Source organism: Cynocephalus volans, chromosome X, assembly GCF_027409185.1.
Source record: "Cynocephalus volans isolate mCynVol1 chromosome X, mCynVol1.pri, whole genome shotgun sequence".
Lineage (NCBI taxonomy): Eukaryota > Metazoa > Chordata > Mammalia > Dermoptera > Cynocephalidae > Cynocephalus > Cynocephalus volans.
In genome coordinates this window covers 85,290,584-85,313,202 of record NC_084478.1, presented here as the reverse complement: position 1 = coordinate 85,313,202, position 22,619 = coordinate 85,290,584, and the positions used below count along the sequence as shown (strand labels likewise).

The 22,619-nt window shown below is 34.1% G+C and overlaps 1 protein-coding gene across 5 annotated transcripts in view; it reads left to right on the top strand.

Moving 5' to 3' along the window:
- Nucleotides 1-22,619, top strand: part of ATRX (ATRX chromatin remodeler) — a 222,154-nt gene that overhangs the window by 170,538 nt on the left and 28,997 nt on the right. For all 5 annotated transcript variants that reach the window (XM_063083057.1, XM_063083056.1, XM_063083059.1 and 2 more), the window contains 3 exons: nt 4,399-4,552; nt 9,483-9,589; nt 16,556-16,664. In XM_063083057.1, the coding sequence (XP_062939127.1) occupies nt 4,399-4,552; nt 9,483-9,589; nt 16,556-16,664 (370 nt within the window). The remainder of the gene's footprint in view (nt 1-4,398; nt 4,553-9,482; nt 9,590-16,555; nt 16,665-22,619) is intronic.

The following is a 22,619-nucleotide window of genomic DNA, read 5'->3' as shown; positions in this document are numbered from 1 at the left end:
ATAACAATCACAAATATGTACGCACCCAATGTTGGAGCAGCCAGATTTATAAAACAAACTCTATTAGACCTAAAGAAGGAAATAGACACTAATACCATAATAGCAGGGGACCTGAACACCCCACTGTCAATATTAGACAGATCATCTAGGCAAAGAATCAGCAGAGAAACACAAGATCTAAACAAGACTCTAGACCAATTGGAATTGGCAGATATCTACAGAACATTCCATCCAACATCCTCAGAATCTTCATTCTTCTCATCAGCACATGGATCATTCTCCAGGATAGATCACATATTAGGTCACAAATCAAGTCTCAATAAATTCAAAAAAATTGGAATTATCCCATGTATCTTCTCAGACCACAATGGATTAAAACTAGAAATTAATAACAAACGAAACTCTGGAAACTATACAAACACATGGAAATTAAACAGCATTCTACTTAATGACATATGGGTCCAAGAAGAAATCAAGCAGGAAATCAAAAAATTTATTGAAACTAATGAAAACAATTATACATCATACCAAAACCTGTGGGATACTGCAAAAGCATTATTAAGGGGGAAATTTATTGCATTAAATGCTCACCTCAGAAGAATGGAAAGATGGCAAGTGAACAACCTAACACTTCACCTTAAAGAACTAGAAAAAGAAGAACAATCCAAACCTAAAGTTAGCAGACAGAAAGAAATCATTAAGATCAGAGCAGAACTGAATGAAATTGAAAACCAAAAAACAATTCAAAAGATCAACGAATCAAAAAGTTGGTTTTTTGAAAAGATAAATAAAATTGACAAACCATTAGCATGGCTAACAAGAAAAAGAAGAGAGAAGACTCAAATAACAAAAATTAGAAATGAAAAAGGCGATATTACAACTGATTCATCTGAAATACAAGGAATCATTCGAGACTACTATAAACAACTATACGCCAACAAATTTGAAAATCTGGAGGAAATGGATAAATTTCTGGACGGACACAAGCTCCCAAAACTGAACCATATAGACGTAGAAAATTTGAACAGACCAATAACAATAAGGGAGATTGAAGCTGTTATCAGAAGGCCCCCAAGAAAGAAAAGCCCTGGACCAGATGGATTCACAGCAAAATTTTACCAAACATTCAAACAGGAATTGACACTGAATCTTTACAAACTATTCCAAAAGATTGAAACAGATGCAAATCTCCCAAACTCATTCTATGAAGCAAACATTATCCTGATACCAAAACCAGGTAAAGATATAACCAAAAAAGAAAACTACAGGCCGATATCCTTGATGAATATAGATGCAAAAATCCTCACTAAAATACTAGCAAACAGAATACAGCAACACATACTTAAAATTATTCACCACGATCAAGTGGGATTCATCCCAGGGATGCAAGGTTGGTTCAACATGCGCAAATCAATAAATGTGATACACCATATTAATAAAGTCAAACACAAGGACCATATGATCATCTCTATAGATGCTGAAAAAGCATTTGATAAAGTTCAGCACTCATTCATGACAAAGACCCTCTATAAGTTAGGTATAGAGGGAAAGTATCTCAAAATAATTAAAGCCATATATGCCAAACCCACTGCCAATATCATCCTTTATGGGGAAAAGCTGAAAGCTTTTCCTTTAAGAACAGGCACTAGACAAGGATGCCCACTCTCACCACTCCTATTCAACATAGTTTTGGAAGTATTAGCCAGAGCAATCAGAGAAGAGAAGGAAATAAAGGGCATCCAGATTGGAAAAGATGAAGTCAAACTGTCCCTGTTTGCAGATGACATGATCCTATATATCGAACAGCCTAAAACCTCTACAAAAAACCTCTTGGAATTGATAAATGATTTCAGCAGAGTAGCAGGATACAAAATCAACACACAAAAATCAGTAGCATTTCTTTTCTCCAATAGTGAACATGCAGAACGAGAAATCAAGAAAGCCTGCCCATTTACAATAGCCACCAAAAAAATAAAATACTTAGGAATTGAGTTAACCAAGGAGGTGAAAAATCTCTATAATGAGAACTACAAACCACTGCTGAGAGAAATTAGAGAGGATACAAGAAGATGGAAAGATATCCCATGCTCTTGGATTGGGAGAATCAACATAGTGAAAATGTCCATACTACCCAAAGTGATATACAAATTCAATGCAATCCCCATCAAAATTCCAAAGACATTTTTCTCAGAAATGGAAAAAACTATCCAGTCATTTATATGGAACAATAAAAGACCACGCATAGCCAAAGCAATGCTGAGCACAAAAAATAAAGCTGGAGGCATAACACTACCTGACTTTAAGCTATACTACAAAGCTATAATAACCAAAACAGTATGGTACTGGCATAAAAACAGACACACTGACCAATGGAATAGAATAGAGAATCCAGAAATCAACCCACACACTTACTGCCATCTGATCTTTGACAAAGGCACCAAGCCTATTCACTGGGGCAGGGACTGCCTCTTCAGCAAATGGTGCTGGGATAACTGGATATCCATATTGCAGGAGAATGAAACTAGATCCATACCTCTCACCGTATACTAAAATCAACTCAAAATGGATTAAGGATTTAAATATACACCCTGAAACAATAAAACTTCTTAAAGAAAACATAGGAGAAATACTTCAGGAAATAGGACTGGACACAGACTTCATGAATACGACCCCAAAAGCACGGGCAACCAAAGGAAAAATAAACAAATGGGATTATATCAAACGAAAAAGCTTCTGCACAGCAAAAGAAACAATTAAGAGTTAAAAGACAACCAACAGAGTGGGAGAAAATATTTGCAAAATATACATCTGACAAAGGATTAATATCCAGAATATATAAGGAACTCAAACAACTTTACAAGAAGAAAACTAGCAACCCAATTAAAAAATGGGCAAAAGAGCTAAGCAGACATTTCTCTAAGGAAGATATACAAATGGCCAACAGACATATGAAAAAATGCTCAACATCACTCAGCATCCGGGAAATTCAAATCAAAACCACACTGAGGTACCATCTAACCCCAGTTAGGATGGCTAAAATCCAGAAGACTCTGAACGATAAATCTGGCGAGGTTGCGGAGAAAAAGGAACTCTCATACATTGTTGGTGGGACTGCAAAATGGTGCACCCTCTATGGGAAATGGTATGGAGGTTCCTCAACCAATTGCAGATAGATCTACCATACTACCCAACTATCCCACTGTTGGGAATATACCCAGAGGAATGGAAATCATCAAGTCGAAGGTATACCTGTTCCCCAATGTTCATCGCAGCACTCTTTACAATAGCCAAGAGTTGTAACCAGCCCAAATGCCCATCATCAGATGAGTGGATACGGAAAATTTGGTACATCTACACAATGAAATACTACTGAGCTATAAAAACGAATGAAATACTGCCATTTGCCACAACATGGATGGACCTTGAGAGAATTAAGTGAAACAAGTCAGGCACAGAAAGAGAAATACCACATGTTCTCACTTATTGGTGGGAGCTAAAAATTAATATATAAATTCACACACACAGACACACACCCACACACAAAACCGGGGGTGGGGGGGAGAAGATATAACAACCACAATTACTTGAAGTTGATACGACAAGCAAACAGAAAGGACATTGTTGGGGGGGGGAGAAGGGAGGGAGGTTTTGGTGATGGGGAGCAATAATCAACCACAATGTATATCGACAAAATAAAATTAAAAGAAAAAATTATATTCTGTATACTTTTCTGAGTACTTAAAATATTTTATAACATATATTAAAATTTAAAATACTTTGCATTAAAAAGCAATTGAAAAAGTATATAAACAGGTGAAACCTGTATAGTCCTTATTTTGATTCAAACTGTTTAAATCTTTAATCGATTTTGTGCTACTTTTTTTCTTACACCTTTTATAGTCCACATTTTTGGGAAAAATAAGAACAAAATGTTTAATGTGATGTGGTGATTCTGGGGTCAATTTCTGTTTGAGTTTTCCAGAATTCTAATAACACAGTAAAACATTTCCTGACCCAAGGTCTTTTCTCTCTTGATTTTTGAGTCTGTCTGTCTCCTTTGGTTTCTGTCTCTTGGAGTGTGTTTGGGGGGTTTTACTCTATCAGGGCCTGGGGACTTTCCTATCTCTTGGGGTCTCTGTCTTTTTGAGCTCCCCACCCCCCTTCCTCCAGGGTCTGTCTCTCATACTTTTGCATATTCTCAGGATCCATCTCTTGCTTGTTCTCTTACTTGGCATTTATCTGAACCCCCACTACCCCTTTTTCTCTCTGTGTAGAGCTCGCTCTCCTGGGGTGTGTGTGTGTGTGTGTGTGTGTGTGTGTGTATTTCTGTCTCTCTTAGTCTCTTTCAGTTTCTTTCCTGATTTGCCTACTTACTTATATCCCATTTATTTTGCTCAGGTAAAGCTACTTCCTCCTCTAATCCAAGCAGCCCAGCTCCAGACTGGTACAAAGATTTTGTTACAGATGCTGATGCTGAGGTTTTAGAGCATTCTGGAAAAATGGTACTTCTCTTTGAAATTCTTCGAATGGCAGAGGAAATTGGGGATAAAGTGTAAGTTCTTTCCTATATTTATTATATAAGTGAACTTTTTGATAACCTTTCTATCGTTTAAACAACTTAGCTGAACAAGTCTGTTATGTTTTCTTGTTTTCTAAAGATGAAATTTCTTTAGTTATTATAGCACTAGGCCAATACAAACAACTATCTTCCTTATTAAGTCACTGGTTCTGACTGCATATTCAGACTATTCCTTTGGGGCTGTTTTCTGCTTCTAGCTATTGCACCTTGAACTTATTTCCTTGATACCTATGTGTCGCCATTTTCAAAATTGGTTTTCAGTCTATGTAGTGTGACTTCTACCCTGTAACTTTACCGAGATATTCCCTCCTAAAATTACCTTCTAATCCCCAAATCTAGTGGACATCTCTCAAAGTTTATTTCACCTGTTTAATTATTTGTTCTTTGTCATTTCTCCTTTGTTTCTTGTTGCCATTTGTTTTACTTCTAACATTTGTGCCACCATTCCCTTCTCTGCATCTCCACCCCAGTCTCACCCATCAAATTACTAAGCTGTTAAAAGTTTTAAAACATCTGATTATAAAATATTTTTAAGGGCCGGCCCGTGGCTCACTCAGGAGAGTGCGGTGCTGATAACACCAAGGCCCCGGGTTCGGATCCCATATAGGGATGGCCGGTTAGCTCATTGGGTGAGCATGGTGCTGACAACACCAAGTCAAGGGTTAGGATCCCCTTACCGGTCATCTTTTTAAAAAAATAAAATAAAATAAAAAATAAAGTAAAATAAAATATTTTTAAAAGGTATCTGTGATGCTTTTAATATAATTTAACATAAGGCTAAAATAGGGCTGGCTGGTTAGCTCAGCAGGTTAGAGTGCAGTGCTGTTACACCAAGGTCAAGGGTTCAGATCCCTATACCAGCCAGCTGCCCCCCAAAATAAATAAATAAATAACATGAGGCTAAAATAAAATAATCTTTTCTTAAAAAAAATTCAAACTTAATTTCCTTAACTCTCCTGGAAAGAGCAAACCCTCTGTTATATTCCCATACCGCCTTTTAATATATCTCTGCTCTACTCTTAACACATTTTAATGTACCTGTTTGTTTATATGTCTTTCCACTGGATAGTAAGCTGTTTGAAGACGGTTTTATTCTTTTTTTATTAGCTGGTATCTGGTACCTAGTTAAGTGCTCACTAAAAGTTTTTTTTGGTTGTATGTTGCCACTTTATACAGTAAAAAGTGGCTCAGGTAAGGGATGATGTTGGCTTAGAGTAGAGTGGTCATAGTGAAGAAAAAGGATATGTTTTGGAGTAGAAACAACAGGACTTGATAGATTAACCACAGAGCAGTGAGAAGGAGAGAGTAGTCGAAGAGTGACTCCCAGGCTTTCAGCCTAAATGGCTGATGGACTGTGCTGTTAGTTATTAAGATGAAGAAGATTAGGGGAAAACTAGGTTTATTGGAGGAAATAAAGAGTTCTTTTGTGGTTATGTTAAGTTTCAGAGGCATATTAGGTATCCATGAGAGATGTCAAGTAGTAAATGGATATTTGAGTTCAGAATTCTTGAAAGGTCAGAAGAGATTATTGCTGTAGACATGCTTTTTTCTGCTATCCACTGTTGTAGTTTAAAATTAATTTTTATTTAGGTACTATACAAGAATTTTAAGAGTGTAGCATTTTAGTGGTCTTTTAATTTCCTACCCAGTGCAGGAATTTCTTCTACCATGTTCGTCATAACTGCCCTCCTAGCCTCTCCTGTAATAGAATATTCGCCATATCAGAAGGCTACCTATGGTTGAATACTTCAGATTGTTAGAATATATATCCTTATCTTTAGCTTAGATGCTGCCCTTATAGCTGTTTCCCCTCTGCTTTAAAGTAGAACTTATCTACTACTTTTTTTTTTATTTTAAATTGATCAATTTTAGTTATAAGCTGAACTGGTAGATACTGTCAATGTTAACACCATAAAATTATGCATTTCTAGAATTGCTATTAGCACTATTCTTTATTTGTCCAACATTTTTATTATGGAAATTTTCGGATATACCAAAAAGCAGAATTTTACAATGAATATCTATATACCCATCACCCAGATTCTATAATTAACTATTTACTGTTCTTTGTCACATATCTATCTATCCATCCCTCTATCCATTCCTCTTATTTTCCTGATGCATTTCAAAGTAATTTGCAGACATTACTACCACTATCTTAGTAGACTCTTCTGCAGATAATGGTGTTTTTCTATCTCTCTTGTTACTTGTAGCCTTTTCTTTTCATTCCCTTGATCTATTCTTTGTATGCGATTTTAGTCCTGACCACATGATCATGAATATACTTCAGTTCGTTAGCACCTATGTCAAAATATGGTCTCAGTAAACAAAACACTTTAGCTGAGTTCTTATTAGCACAAAGTTATAGTCTGGACCCTTTACTTCCATTCATGCAGTCCAAAAGAGGTGTTTTTTCAACATCTAAATAACACTATTGGTTCATATTGAACTTAGTCAACTGAAACTAATTTTTTTTTTAGAAGAACTGCTATCAAATCAGATTCCTCCATTCTCTGTTTGTGCAGTTGATCTTTTGAACCCCAATGAAAACTTGATATTTCACAGGGCAAGAGATAAATGAATTTTAGTGATTTTAGCCAGTAGTGTGCTCTTAAATGTTTAACAACTGGCTCTTCTCCCCCCCAAAAAAATTATAATAAAGATAATAGGCAAGCAGACAAAAAAGAAATGCCATGATTTGTAGTATTTCTGATTTCCATGTTATAAATACTCCCACCATGGCCAATTTCAAGCTACCAACGTTACATCAAAGGTGGGAAAAGATCCTAGCAATCAACTTTCCTATTTGGGGCTAGTTAGAGCTAACTCCAGTATACCACTGGTTTTCAGCCCAGCCCTTCTGACATTTATTTCCTATTATTTAAATACTATATATTTTAGAGGGCTGGCTGGTTAAAATTCAGTTGGTTAGAGTGTGCTGTTTTAATACCAAGGTCAAGGGTTTGGATCCCTGTACCGGCTAGCTGCCAAAAAAATAAATTTAAAAAATAAATATTAAATTTTGAGCTTTTGGTTATTTGTGAACTTGATAAGTCTTACATTTATATTTTCACGTGAACCATTAGTAAAATAGCCAAAATGGTTTATACAGATATGAAAATTATTATCAATCAGGGCAATAGTTCATGTTATCTTCAGTTAGGGTTAACGGAGATAACCATTAGTATATAGCCATTTAGTCCTAACAACTCTTTACCTTTTTATAGTGAGACTTGTCTGACCTCAGTGTTCCCAGAACCAGCTTTAATTGCCAACTGACTCAGGTCAACTTTTTTCCAGCATAGTAGCCCAAATTCCAGATTAAGTCTAATTACATAATTAGTATTTCTAAGAATTTGTTTCCCACTTTTAGAAACTGTCAACGACTTAATTCATAGCTTACAAAGAATTGATTCAGTGAAGTTACTAATTCAGAGAAAGATAATCAAACTATTGAGAGGTCAAGGCATAGGCCTTGGTCATTTAAGCAGACCACCAGGAGTCAATTTATTTCCTTACCAGTATTGGTAAGTAGGCAACTGGGAGATAGTCAACTCCAACAGTGCAGAGCTCAGGAAGCCATACGATAGAAAATGCATATGTGGCTAATTCCAGTGGCTATATTATAGCTTTAATTATTCTTTCTAGTTCTGCTAAATTTGCAGACATCTAGCGGTGAGTGTTGAAGGACCTGCAAGAGTCATAAGCACCTCCTTCTCCTATAGTACAGTTTTCAGAATCAAAACAAAACTTAAAGCATTCTTGCCACAGGTATATAGTTTCTTGTATACTGACCTACTTTGCGTATATAAGGAAGAAAAGGAGACCTCCTACATTCTTTTTCTAGTTTTTTTTTCATTTCCAGTGTATAATTGTGTCCATTTACTTCTCACCAATGAACCGGTTAGATAGAGCAGTGGTTTTCAAACTATTTCTCAGAGCTCCTGCAAGTTGGTGACCTAGAGCAGAGGGTGAGGGACCACTGACATTTTCTTTTTTCTCCCATAATGCCTAAAGCAACTTGCTTTTGTTTTTTATTTCATTTTAACTCCATATAAAACTTCCTGTGAACAAATAGTCTTCATGGGTAAAAAGGGGTTAGAAAACTACTAGGATTGAGAATCAGGAATTTGCAGACATATTTTAAATGGAATGACAAAGTGTTGTAGAATGCCTGTGACTTTAAATTACTGGAATACTTTTAGTAGGAAGAATTTTTTTACGTTCTCTAAATAGTGTCCTTTGCAGAGCAAAAATTTTTTTAGTTTTGTTGAAGTCTAATTTATCAACTTTTTTTCCCACCAATCATACCTTGGTGTCATGTCTACAGAATTGTTTGCCTAACCCCAAGTTATGAAGATTTTCTTCTTGTGTTCCTCTAAACATTCTGTAGTTTTCACATTTTATATTTAGATTTATGCTCATTTTGAGTTAATTTTTGTATAAAATATGAGGTTTAGACGGAGTTCCTTTTTTTTGGGCATATGGATGTTCAGTTTCGTTGAGACCATTGTTGAAAAGACTATCCTTTTTCCATTGAATTGCCTTTGCCCTCTTGTCAAAAACCAATTAACCATACTGTGTGGCTCTATATCTGGATTCTGTTCTGTTTCATTGATGATTTGTGCCTGTTTCTTTACCAGTGCTACACTGTTTTGATTACTATATCTTTGTAAAGTATTGAAATAATGTAAAGTTAGGCCTCCAACTTTTTCAAAATTGTTTTAGCTACTCTGTGCTTGGCATTCCCATATGAATTTTACAATCAACTTGTTAATTTCTTAAAAAGAAATTCTGCTGGGATTTTGATTATAATTGTGTTAAATTTGTAGATCAATTTAGGAAGAAGTGATATCTTTACAAGGTGAATCTTCTAATCTAAAACACTAATCTGTTTTTTTAGCCTTGTTTTCAGCCAGTCTCTCATCTCTCTGGACTTAATTGAAGATTTTCTTGAATTGGCTAGTAGGGAGAAGACAGAAGATAAAGATAAACCTCTCATTTATAAAGGTGAGTTACAAACATTTCTATATGGTAATATAAAAAATACTGATTCAAACATACTGTACAAACATTTTAACAATAAAGGAAACAAAACTACCCAAAGTCTCAGTTTTTTCTGCATTTTCTCCTTGTTCTTGTCCATATACATATGGTATTTTTAAAATAAATTTTTATCGTGTATATTTGAGGTTTACATGATGTTATAAGATACATATAGATAGTATAATAGTTACTGTAGTGAAGCAGATTAACATGTATCATTTCACAGTTACTTTTTTTGTGACAAGAACAGCTACAATCTACTTACTTAGCAAAGTAAACTGCTTTATTGAGATGTAATTCATATTCTGTATAGTTTAGTCATTTAATGTGTAGAATTCTGTGGTTTTAGTATATTCACAGATAGGTACAACCATCACCGTAGTCAATTTTTGAACATTTTAATCACTACCAAATAAAACACTGTACCCTTTAGTTAATCACTCCACTACCCTACCCTCCAACTCCCTCACACCTAAGCAACCACTGATCTACTTTATGTCTCTATAGATTGATGTGTTCTGGACCATTCATATAAATGGAAACATATGTGGTCTTTTGTGACTGGTTTCTTTCACTTTGCATATTTTCAAGGTTAATACATGTTATTGCATGTTTTGCTACTTCATTTCCTTTTTATGGCCTAATGATATTCCACCGTATGGATAATACCACATTTTTATTATCCATTAATTCACTGTGAGATATTTGGGTTGTTTTTGTCTTTTGGCTATTATGAATATTGCTGCTATGAACATTCGTGTACAAGTTTTCATTTATTTAAACAACTTCTTTCAATTCTTTTTGATATATACCTAAGAATGGAATTGTTGGGTCATATGGTAATTCTGTGTTAAATTTATTGAGGAACCACCAAACTGTCTTCCACAACGTCTGTACTATTTTACACTCCTACCACCAATGTACAAGATTTCCAGTTTTTCCATATCCTTGTCAATACTTGTCATGTTCCATTTTTGTTTTTTTATTATAGCCATTCCAGTGGTTGTGAAGTGGTATCTCACTGTGGTTTGATTTGCATTTCTCTAGTGACTAATAATGTTGAACATCTTTTCATGTGCTTGTTGACCATTTGTTTATCTTTGGAAAAATACCTAATCAGGTTTTTTGTGCATTTTTGCATTTGATTGCTTGTATTTTTGTTCTTGAGAGATACAAGTTTTTAAAATATATTCTACATACTAGGCCCTTATCAGGTATATGATTTGCAAATATATTTTCTCATTCTCTGGGTTGTCTTTTTACTTTCTTGATCATGTCCTTTGATGTACAAAAATGTTTCATTTTGATGATGTTCAGTTTATCTATTTTTTCTTTTGCTGCTTATGCTTTTAGTGTCATATCTAAGAAGCCATTGCCAAATCCAAAATTGTGAAGATTTACCTCTGTTTATCCTTTAAAGAGTTTTATAGTTTTAGTTCTTACATTTAGGTCTTTAATCAATTTTGAGTTAATTTTTGTATATAGTGTGAGGTAAAGGTCTAACTTCAGTCTTTTGCAGTGGCTATTTAGTTGTCCCAGCACTATTTGTTGAAAAGAATATTCTTTTGCTGATTGAATGGTTTGGCACCCTTGTTGAAAATAAGTTGACCGCGGAGACATAGGTTTGTTTCTTGACCCCCATTTTTACTCGCCTGCTCTATTTATCATTCCTTATGCTAATACCACACTGTCTTGATTACCATTGCTTTGGAAGTAAGTTTTGAAATTGGAAAGTGTGAATCCTCCTACTTTGTTCTTCTTCAAGATGGTTTTGGGTATTCTGGATCCCTTACAATTTCATATCAAATTTAGAATCAGCTTGTAAATTTGTACAAGGAATTTGGCTTGGATTCTGATAGGGATATTGTGGAATGTGTGGTTAATTTTAGGAAGTATTGCCATTTTAACAATTTAAAGTCTAATCTGTGAACATGGGATGTTTTGACATTTATTTAGGTCTTTAATTTATTTCACCAATATTTTGTAGTTTCCAGAGTATACATTTTATACTTCTTTTGTTAAATGTATTTGTACATATTTCATTTTTTTGATGTTATTGTAAAGGAAGTTTTTTTCTTAATTTCATTTCAAATTGTTCATTGCAAATGTATAGATTGATTTTTGTATATTGATTTTGTATGCTGCAAACCTTGCCAGACTCAGTTCTAATTATTTTATACTGGACTATTTAGGATTTTCTGTATACAAGATCAAGTCATTTACAGATAGAGATAATTTCCTTTCCAGTTTGTATGTCTTCTATTTATTTTTCTTGCCCAACTTCCCTGGTTAGAACATCTAGTACAGCTTTGAATGGAAGTGGCAATAGCTGACGTCCTTGTCTTGTTCCTAATCTTAGGGGGAAAGAATCCAGTTTTTCAGCATTTTGTATGATGTTAGCTCTAGGTTTTCATGAATGCTGTTTATCAAGTTGAGGAAGTTCCTTTCTATTTCTAGTTTGTTGAGTGTTTTATCATGAAAGAGTGTTGGATTTTGTCAGATGATTTTTCTGCATCCATTGAGATGATCATATCATGGGGTTTTTTGTTTGGTTTGGTTTGGGTTTTTTTAAATTTGTTTTTCATTCTATTACTTTGATTTTCAGATGTTGAACCAGCCTTGCATACCTGGGATATATCCCACTTGGTCATGGTGTATAATTCTCTTCATATGGTGCTGGATTCAGTCTGCTAGTATTTTGTTGAGGATTTTTGCATCCTTATTTGTAAGAGATACTGGATTTTACTTTTGTTTTCTCGTGATGTCTCTGGTTTTGATATCAGGGTAATACTGGCCTCACTGAATGAATTGGGACATGTTCTCTTCTATTTTTTGGAAGAGTTTGTAAAGAATTGGATTTAATTCTTTAAATTTTTACTACAATTCAGAAGTGAAGCCATCTTGGCTTGGACTTTTTTTTTACGGGTAGTTTTTTTTTTTTCCTATTAGTGTGGTAAAACATACATATGTAACATAAGGTTTACCATTTTGACAGAGTAAAAAGGCAACCTACTGAATGGGAAAAAATATTTGCAAGTCATATATCTGATAAGGGGTTAATATCAAGAATATGTAAAGGACTCCTACAATTCAACAACAAAAAAACAAATAACTTGATTAAAAAATGGGCAAGAGACTTGAATAGACATTTCTCTAAAAATGATATACAAATGGCCCACAAGCACATGAAAAGATTTTCAGTATCAGCAATCTTTAGGGAAATGCAAATCAAAACCACAGTGAGATATCACTGCACACCTGTTAGGATGGGTTTTGATAAGAAACAAAACAAAACAAAAAAACACAGTTAATAACAAGAGTTGAGGATGTGGAGAAATCAGAATATTGTGCACTATTGGTGAGAATGGAAAGTAGTGTAGGTTCTATGGAAAACGGTATGGTGGTTCCTCAAAAAACTAAAAATAAAATTACCATGTGATCCAGCAATACCACTTTTGGGTATATACCCAAAAGAATTGAAAGCAAGGTCTTGAAAAGATATTTGTACACCCATGTTCATAGCAGCATTATTCACAATAGCCAAAAGGTAGAAGCAACACTAATGTCCATCAACAGATTAATGGATAAACAAAATGTGGTATGTACATACAATGGAATATTATTCAGCCTTAAAAAGGAAGGAAACTTTGACACATGGTACAACCTGGATGAGTCTTGAAGAAAATATGCTAAGTGAAAGAAGCCAGTCACAAAAGGACAAGTATTGTGTGATTCCTATTACATGAGGTTCCTAGAGTAGTGACATTCATAGAGACAGAAAATAGAATGGTGTCTGCCAGGAGCTGGGAAAAGGGGAAAATGGGGTGTGAGACAAAGACAGGGGAGTCAGATGACTCCATAAGGCTTCCTAGATTGCTTCACATTGTATGAGAATAGTGTCTTTCTTCTTAAAATCTGTGTTGTTGAAGACAGGTTCACTGTTACCCATTTTTGCATACTCTGTGCTTAGCACCAAGCTGGACATGTAGTAGGTACATAGTAAATATTTGTTCAACTGGCAAGGAAATAAATTACCCTTATCTGGGATTTTTCCTAGTTTTTTTTCCCATAGAGAATAATGCTCTGGTGATGCATTTTCTTACATGCCCCTTACATTTCAACGCTAGGTATGCAGTGACACTTTTTATCTTTCTCATTCCCTCACTTTCTTTGTTTCTAGAGTCCCTTCTTATTGGCATATCTTTAACATATATATGTGTAGTGCGTATATGTATTCCTTGATTTGACTATAGTTAAGTATAATCTTAGCTTAAATATATATTTTTTTATTATCACTATGTATTAATTTTATTACTCAGGTTCTATGTTCTCTCAGTGTTTCATTATCAGAAAGCCTATGTTACAGAAAAGTTATGTCAGTTTACTCTATCACTATCAATATATGGAAAATGTCCATTTTAATATGAAGGTACTTCAAAAAGTCCATGGAAAGATACATATTATCTTTCAAATCTGTTTTTCCACAAACTTTTTGAAGCACCCTTGTATAGACCTGTAATACTCTAATTACGTTTTCCACGTTTTTAATGGTAGAAACTGACTGCCAGTAAGGTTGAATATTTTTTCATATGCTTGCTAGTTTATTTCTGATTTTATAAATTGTCTTTAATAAACATTTAACTATTGGTCAGTTTGGTCTACCTTTTGAGTTACTACTTTTGGTACTACTACTACCACCACTACTACCACTGTATATTGGGCACTGAGCTAGGTTTAGGGGATACTACGCAAAATCATGGTACAGAGGGGGATCAAACACATATAATATGTGCTATAATAGAGGTAGGTATAATTTGCTGTGGGATCTTGAGTGATAATATTAACTACTCAATAAGCTTAATTACTGTGAGACAGGCAATATTGTTTTTTTTTGTTTTTGTTTTTCCTTTTATCAACTAATTGTAGTGGATTGAATTATGTCCCCCAAAACTCATTGAAGCTTGAATTGTGTCCCCTAAATTTTCTGTATTAGAAACTTGGCCCCACTGTGACTGTTAAGAGGGTGGTAAATCCTATTATGGTAATTGAAAGGTGGAACCTTGAAGAAGTGATTGGATTGTAGGACCGTGCCATAGTGAGTGGATTAAAAATGGTAGTCAGGAGTGTGGTTCTGAGGGCTTTAAAAGAAGAGGAGAGTCTGTCTCTCTCTCTCTGCTTCCACCATCTTGCAATGTGAGACCCTTGGGTCACTGTTGCCACCACCAGAGGGACTTTGGATTTCCCAGCCTCAGAAACTGTAAGCAATAAATTTCATTTTCTTTGTAAATCACCCAGTTCAGTGTACTTTGTGAGAAGCAACAAAAATGGACTAATACACTCATATAATCCTCACAACAACCCTATGCAATAGGTACTCTGATTATCCTCATTTTTACAGATAAAGAAACTGGGGCAAAAGGAGTTTAATTGTCTTAAGTGAAAATGTTAGTAAATGGTGAAACAGATTAAATTCAGGGAGTCTAACTCTAAAGCCTATATTCTTAACTACTGATCTATACTGACTTATCGGTTTTTAAGTGTTGAATTCATGGAAGTGGTATTAGAGATTGCTTATTTGCATTATCACAAATGGTGAGTTTGTTGAAATGCTTTTAAAAATAGTCATATCATCTTCCATTCGTTTATGATTAGCATGTCTACTTTAATAATAATCCTGTGCAAGTGAACAGTTAACACAAATGTGACTCCAGCCTCTTACCTTTTTACCGAACCATCAATCTCAAATTTTTTTCCCTTAGGTATGCATGCCTTTTTTTTTTTCCTAATTGAAAGAAATAAAAATCATACATAAATAAAATGACTTTCTTGCATTTTCAGCAAGGAAATTCTAGGTTTTTCAATATAAGTAAAGACATGGGTAAAAATAAACATGTGGAAAAGCAGCTTTTTAACTAATGTACTAAATTTAAAGAGTGCTGAAAAACATAAATCTCAGTTTTGTTAACCTGTTTTTATGTTAAGACTCGAGGGAGTAATAATATGAATGTTGCTCGAATGGGAAATAATAGTATTGTGTTTAAAGAATTTGAGTGGATATTATTTATGTATGATAAAATATAAAAATGTCATAACCACTTAATCCCTTGGTATTTTAGTGGTGCAAGTCTTGGTTAAAATTTTACTTAACTGTCTAAAATTGACATTCCGGATCACTAACTTATAAAGTCTCAATCCTTTACACACACACACAAATAATACTTATAAAATGGGAACATATGCTGAAATTTGTGGCCAGCCCATAGAGTAGCTTTTGGCAGATAGTAGGCATTCAGTAAACATTTGTTTAGTGAATGAATAAAAGCATTGTTTCTCTCTGGTTTTTTTTCTGATCATTAGTTATTAAGTTGTTAATATGAAAGGGGGAAACCTGGCCACTTACAGGTTTAATTAAAAGCAATCCTCATAAACAAAATGCAATTTAATCATATTCTTTCAACAGTTTTAAAGGATTCTAATCAAGGAAACACTTTTAAGAAATTCTCAGGTAGGTGAAATAGGTTTTAAAAATACCTATGTTCAGGGCTGGCCCATGGCTCACTTGGGAGAGTGTGGTGCTGATAAAACCAAGGCCACGGGTTCGGATCCCTATATACGGATGGCCAGTTTGCTCTCTTGGGAGAGTGTAGTGCTGACAACACCAAGTCAAGGGTTAGGATCCCCTTACTGGTCATCTTTTAAAAACAAAACAAAACAAAACCTTTGTTCATCAATATCTATTTGAATGAAATCTGTGATGAATTTATTTGTAATATATTTAATTACCCCTTGATTAAGAAAAGTGTGCATTTTGCTATACAAATAGAATATTTATGTATAACCTGCTTTTAAATGGTGAGCAAGGAGGAAAATCTACTACTACTAGCAGAGCAATATGTCAAATCCCTTTGTGTTTTCTTGTTAAATATTCAGGTGAAGGGAAGTGGCTCCGAAACATTGACTATTACCGTTTAGATGGTTCTACTACTGCACAATCAAGGAAGAAGTGGGCTGAAGAATTTAATGATGAGACTAATGTGAGGTAGGAAACATGTATATATAGAGGAATCTTTAAATTTATTTGTAAATTTATGTACAGTAAAACTCACTCTTTTTAGTGTATACTTCTAGAGTTTTTTGATAAATGCAAGATATAATCAAGATACAAAACAGTTTCATCATCCCCCCACCTCCAGCACACACACACAAATTCACTCATGGAATCATACAATTTGATTTGTAGCCTTTTGCATCTCATTTATTTCACTTAGTGAAATACATTTGAGATTCATCCATGTTGTTGCATATGTCAATACTTTGTTCCTTTTTAGTGTTGAATAGTATTCCATTGTGGGGATGTATCACAATTTGTTTAGCTGTTTCCACTTGAGAGACATTTGAGTTGTTTCCAGGTTTTGGAATTAAAATTGAAGGTGCTCAAAACATTCATGTACAAGTTTTTGTGTGAACATAAGTATTTACCTATGTAAAATGAAAACCCAGGTAAGTTTATGTTTATCTTTGTAAGAAACTGTCAAAAACAGTTTTCCAAAGTGGCCGTACAATCTTGCATTCTACCAGCAATGTATGAGAGTTCCAGTTGCTCTTCATCCTTGTCAACACTTGGTATTGTCATTTTTTAAAAAGATTATTTTAAGGTGTGTAGTGGTGTCTCGTGTGATTTTAATTTGCCTTTCCCTAATAATAAATGATGTCAAGCATCTTTTCATGTGCTTATTGGCCATTTTTATATTGTTTTTGGTGACAAATCTGTTAGGGGATTTTAAAGTTAACAACGTTTTCCCAATCTCTTTATCTATTGTAGAAATATGAATCATATCCTTTATTTTTTTTTTTTTTCGCAACTGGTTGGTTTGGGGATCCAAACCCTTGACCTTGGTGATATAACACCATGCTCTAACCAGCTGAGCTAACCAACCAGCTCTGAATCATATCCTTTAAACCACGGTAGATATAGGGTGTTTTTTGTGTGCATTGTTTTGTGCATACATTGTTGATGTTGCTTTTAACTATAATTGTCAAAATCAAACTGCATTTGGAAAAGAAAAATTTATATGTATACATATGTAAACATGTGCACACACATATACAAAGGTATGAAAACATGGCCTTTGAGAAAAAGGTAAAGGAGATGGATGGGGTTAGTTTAATGGAAAGGTGGCCAAGGTATGCCTTAATAAATGTTTGGGTTTTTTTAGATAATTTGTTATACATACATGGGAGGTACAATGTTGATTTTCAGTAATTGTGTACAGTGTGTGGTGTTTAGATCACTATAGTTAGCTTATTCATCATTACAATACGCAATCATTCTGGGTATTATACTGTGTGTGTAAAACATATTTTAATGCTAGCAGAGTTATGAACTAGACCTAGGCAAGCTAGAGAAATCTAGTTAGATCATAGAAAGAGTATTAGTTATTGAAAATCTGTAGTCTGGGAGAGTTTACAAAGGGATGGTTTGAGTACAGTTAAGTTATAAAACTATATGATTTTATAACTGCTTAAAGAATAAATACATTTTTATATTCTGTTTGCCATGTTTTAAAAAATTATTTGTGTATGAAAGAAGTAATTTTATTAATTTAGTAACCCTAATTTGTCAAGCATAATAAGCCTTTGACTTGCATAATTTCCCAAATTTTTAAATACCACCATAGCATATGATCTGTCCCATAGCATTCATACTTGATGACCAGTATGGAACAACACTGAAATGTGGGTGCTGAGCTTGGCTTACTCACTAGTGAATTAATCACCCTTCAATATATGCCAAAAAGTATCTCTGATTCAGATTCATGCTTTAGGCATGTATATACACATATCATGGATTTGAGGGCTTACTCTTGAGTAGCTGAACTTATCCAGATTAAATCCACAAATGGTAGTGATAATGTCTATCTATATTCTAATTTTTATGACTCAGACTCAGAATTTTTCAGAAAATAGAATATAATCCTTGTTTATTCTAAAGCAGTCTAAAAGACACATTAAGATAAACTTTAAGATGATGACCATATCTAACATCATCTTGTGGGACCTGGAAGTAGTTTTTAACAGTTTCAGTATACCTGGTTAGTTTCATACTGTTTTTTGTTTGTTTGGTTTTGCTGGTTTGTTTGTTTTACTTTTTATTTAGGAATAATTATAGGTTCACAAGAACTTGCAAAGATAGTACAAAGAGGTCTGGTGAACCCTTCACCTAATTTTTTCCAGTGGTTAGATTTTACATACCAGTAGTATAATAACAAAACCAAGAAATCACCACAAAGATGTTTTACTACCCTTTTATAGTCACAACCATTCTTACCACCAACCTCACCATTCTCCTTAACCCCTGACAATGATTAATTTGTTCTGCACCTCTGTAATTTTGTTATATCAATACTGTTATGTAAATGGTATCATACTGTGTATGTGATCTTTTGAGACTAGCTTTTTCACGCAGCATAATGCCCTTGAGTTCTATCCAAGTAGTTGTGTATATCAGTAGTTTGTTTCTTTTTATTACAGAGTAGTATTCCATTGCATGGATATACCACAGATATTTAACCATTCACCTATTGCAGGACATTTTGGTTGTGTCCAGGTTTGTCTATTATAAATAAAGCTGCTGTGAACACTGTGTTCAATTTTTTGTGTGGACCTAAGTTTTCATTTCTCTATGATAAATGCACGGGAGTGCTGTTGCTAGGTCACATGCTACATGTATGTTTAATTTTTTAAGAAACTGTCAAACTCTTATCCAGAAAGGCTGCACCTTTGTACCTTCCCACCAGCAATGTGTGAGAGATCTGCATCTCACTATCCTCTCTGCATCCTCACCAGCATTTGGTATTAACACTGTTTTTTATTTTAGGTGTTCCGATAGGAGTGTAGTGGTATCTCTTTGTGGTCTTAATTTCCATTTCCCTGATGCCTAGTTACCTTGAACATCTTTTCATGTGTTTACTTGCCATCAAACTGCATATCCTCTTTTGTAAAATGTCTCTTTATGTCTTTTTACCCATTTCATAATTGGATTGCTTGTTTCTTTTATTGTAAAGTTTTGAGAGTTCTTTATATGATGTAGATACTAATCCTTTGTCAGATACATGGTTTGCAAATATTTTCTGCCTGTTTATGGCTTGTCTTTTTATCCCTTATAAAAAACTCTTTTTATCACAGAGTTTTGCACAGAGCAACGTTTTTAATTTTGATGAAATGTATTTGTTATTGTTTTGATCATGCTTTTGGTGCCAGGTCTCAGAACTCTTCCCCAAAGCCCTAGGTCCTGAAGATTTTTCTCCTGTGTTATGTTCTAAAAGTTTTATAATTTTACATTTTATATTTAAGTGCATGGTGTATTTTGAATTAATTTTTGTATAAGGTGTGAAGTTTAGTTAGAAGTTCATATTTTTGACTATGGATGTCCAATTGCTCCAGCATCATTTGTTGAATAAGCCATCCTTCCTTACTGAATTGCTTTAATATCTTATCTATAAAAACTTCTCAAGGATTTTAGTAGGAATTGTGTTAAATCTGTTATTAATTTGGGAAGAATTGATGTCTTTACTATATTGAATCTTCTGATCTGTGAACACAGTATCTGTCCATTTATGTTGATCTTTGGTTTCTTTTATCAGTGTTTTGTAGCTTTCAGCCTACAAGTCCTGTATATGTTTTGTTAGATTTACACTAAATATTTTTTTTTCTTTAGGGATTGTAAATGATATTGTGTTTTTTGTTTTGGTTTCCACATGTTCATTGCTAGTATGTATATAGAAATGCAATTGATTTTTGTGATAATCTTTTGCCTGTGATCTTGCTGATCTTATTTGTTGTAGGAGTTTGTATTGTAGATTTCTTGGGATTTTCTTCATAGTCATTATGTTATCTGCAAGTAGGCATAGTTTTATTTCTTCCTTTATGATCTGTGTTTCATTTATTTCCTTTTCTTGCCTTATTGCACTGGCTAGAACTTCCAGTAATTTGTTGAATTTGAGCGATGAGAGTGGATATCCTTGTCTTCTTCCTGATTATAGGAGAAAAGCATTCAATGTTCATTAACTATGATGTTAGCTGTAGGTTTTTTGTCGATTTTCTTTATGAAGTTGAGGAAGTTATTCTTTATTCCTAAGTTGCTGAGAGTTATTATGTATGGGTGTTTAATTTTGTTAAATGCTTTTTCTGCCTCAATTAATACCATGTTTTTTCTCCTTTTGCCTGTTAACATGGTGTATTACACAGATTGGTTTTCATATATTGAACCATCCTTACATCCTTGAAATAAACCCCCCTTGGTCATGTGCATAATTCTTTTTATATAGTACTGGATTCTATTTACTAATACTTTGTTGAGAGATACTGGTCTGTATTCAGTTATTTCTGTACTGTCTTTCTGGTTTTGGTATCAGGGTAATATTGGTCTCACAGAATGAGTTGCAAAGTGGTCTCTGTTCTATTTATGAAAAAGAGTATGTAGAATTTGTGTTAATCTTAAACGTTTGGTAAAATTTGCCAGTCAAACTTTCTGGCCTTGGAGATTTATTTTTGAGGAAGTTTTAAAATCTCTAATTTCCTTAATAGTTTTAGGAATATTCAGATGATCTGTTTCATAGTGAATGAGTTATGGTAGTGTGTGCTTTTCAAGGGATTGGTTCATTTCATCTTAATTTCAAATTTATGTATAGAATTGTTCATCGCATTTCCTGATTTTTCTTAAGTCTGCAGGGTCTATAGTGATAATCACTATTTCATTCCTGATGTTGGTAATTCGTATGTTCTTTTGTTTTTGTTACTAGAAGTTTGTCAATTTTAATTGTCTTGTCAAATAACCAGCTTTTTGTTTCATTGATTTTCTCTATTTTTTCTCCTTTTTCAGTTCATCTTGCTTTTGTTTTATTTTCTTCTTGTTTTACTTTTCTTGAGGTGGAAGGTTGGATTACTAATTTGATCTGAGACTTTTCCTCTTTTCTTTTCTTTTTTTTTTTTTTGGCAGCTGGCCAGTTTGGGGCTCTGAACCCTTGACCTTGGTGTTACAAGGCTGCGCTCTAATCCTCTTTTCTAATGTAAGCACTTAGTATTGTGAAGTTCCCTTTCAGCACTGCTTTAACTGTCACACAAATTTTGGTGTTTTGTATTTTCATTCAGTTCAGTGTATTTTTTATTTCCTTTGAGACTTCCTCATTCACTCACAGCTAGAAGCATGTTTAATTTCCAAGCAATTGGAAACTTCCATTATTTTTCTGTTATGGATTACTAGTTTGATTCAGTTGTGTTCAGAGAATATACTCTGTATGATTTCAAAATTGTTTAAAATTCGTTGTGTTTTATTTTATGGCAGAAAATACGGCATTTCTTGGTATATGGTACACGAGCCCTTGAAGAGAATGTGCATTCTGCTGTTGTTGGGTGGAGTGTTCTATAAATGTTGGTCAGATCTTATTCTTTAATAGAGTGTTGTGTTGCTGACTTTTTGTCTATAATAGTCTCCCCTGCCTTATCCATGGATTTACTTTCCATGGCTTCAGTTACCCATGGTCAACCACTGTTCAAAAATATTAAATGGAAAATTCTAGAAATAAACAATTTGTAAGTTTTAAATTGCACACCATTCTCAGTAGCATGATGAAATCTCATGCTGTCCTGCTCCATCCTGTGCAGGATGTGAGTCATCCCTTTGTTCAGTGTATCCATGCTGTATATGCTATCTGTCCATTAGTCACTTAGTGGCCATCTTGGTTATCAGAACGACTGTCCTGTTATTGCAGTGTTTGTTTGTGTTCAAGTAACCCTTATTGTACTTGATAATGACTCCAAGGCATAAAAGTAGTGATGCTGGCAATTTGGATATGCTATTAGGGAAATGTAATTGAAAACCACATGAATTATCACTTCACAACTATCAAAATGGCTAAAATAAAAAATAGTGACAACATCAAATGCTGACAAGGATGCAGAGAAACAGGATCTGTTCTACATTACTAGTGGGAAT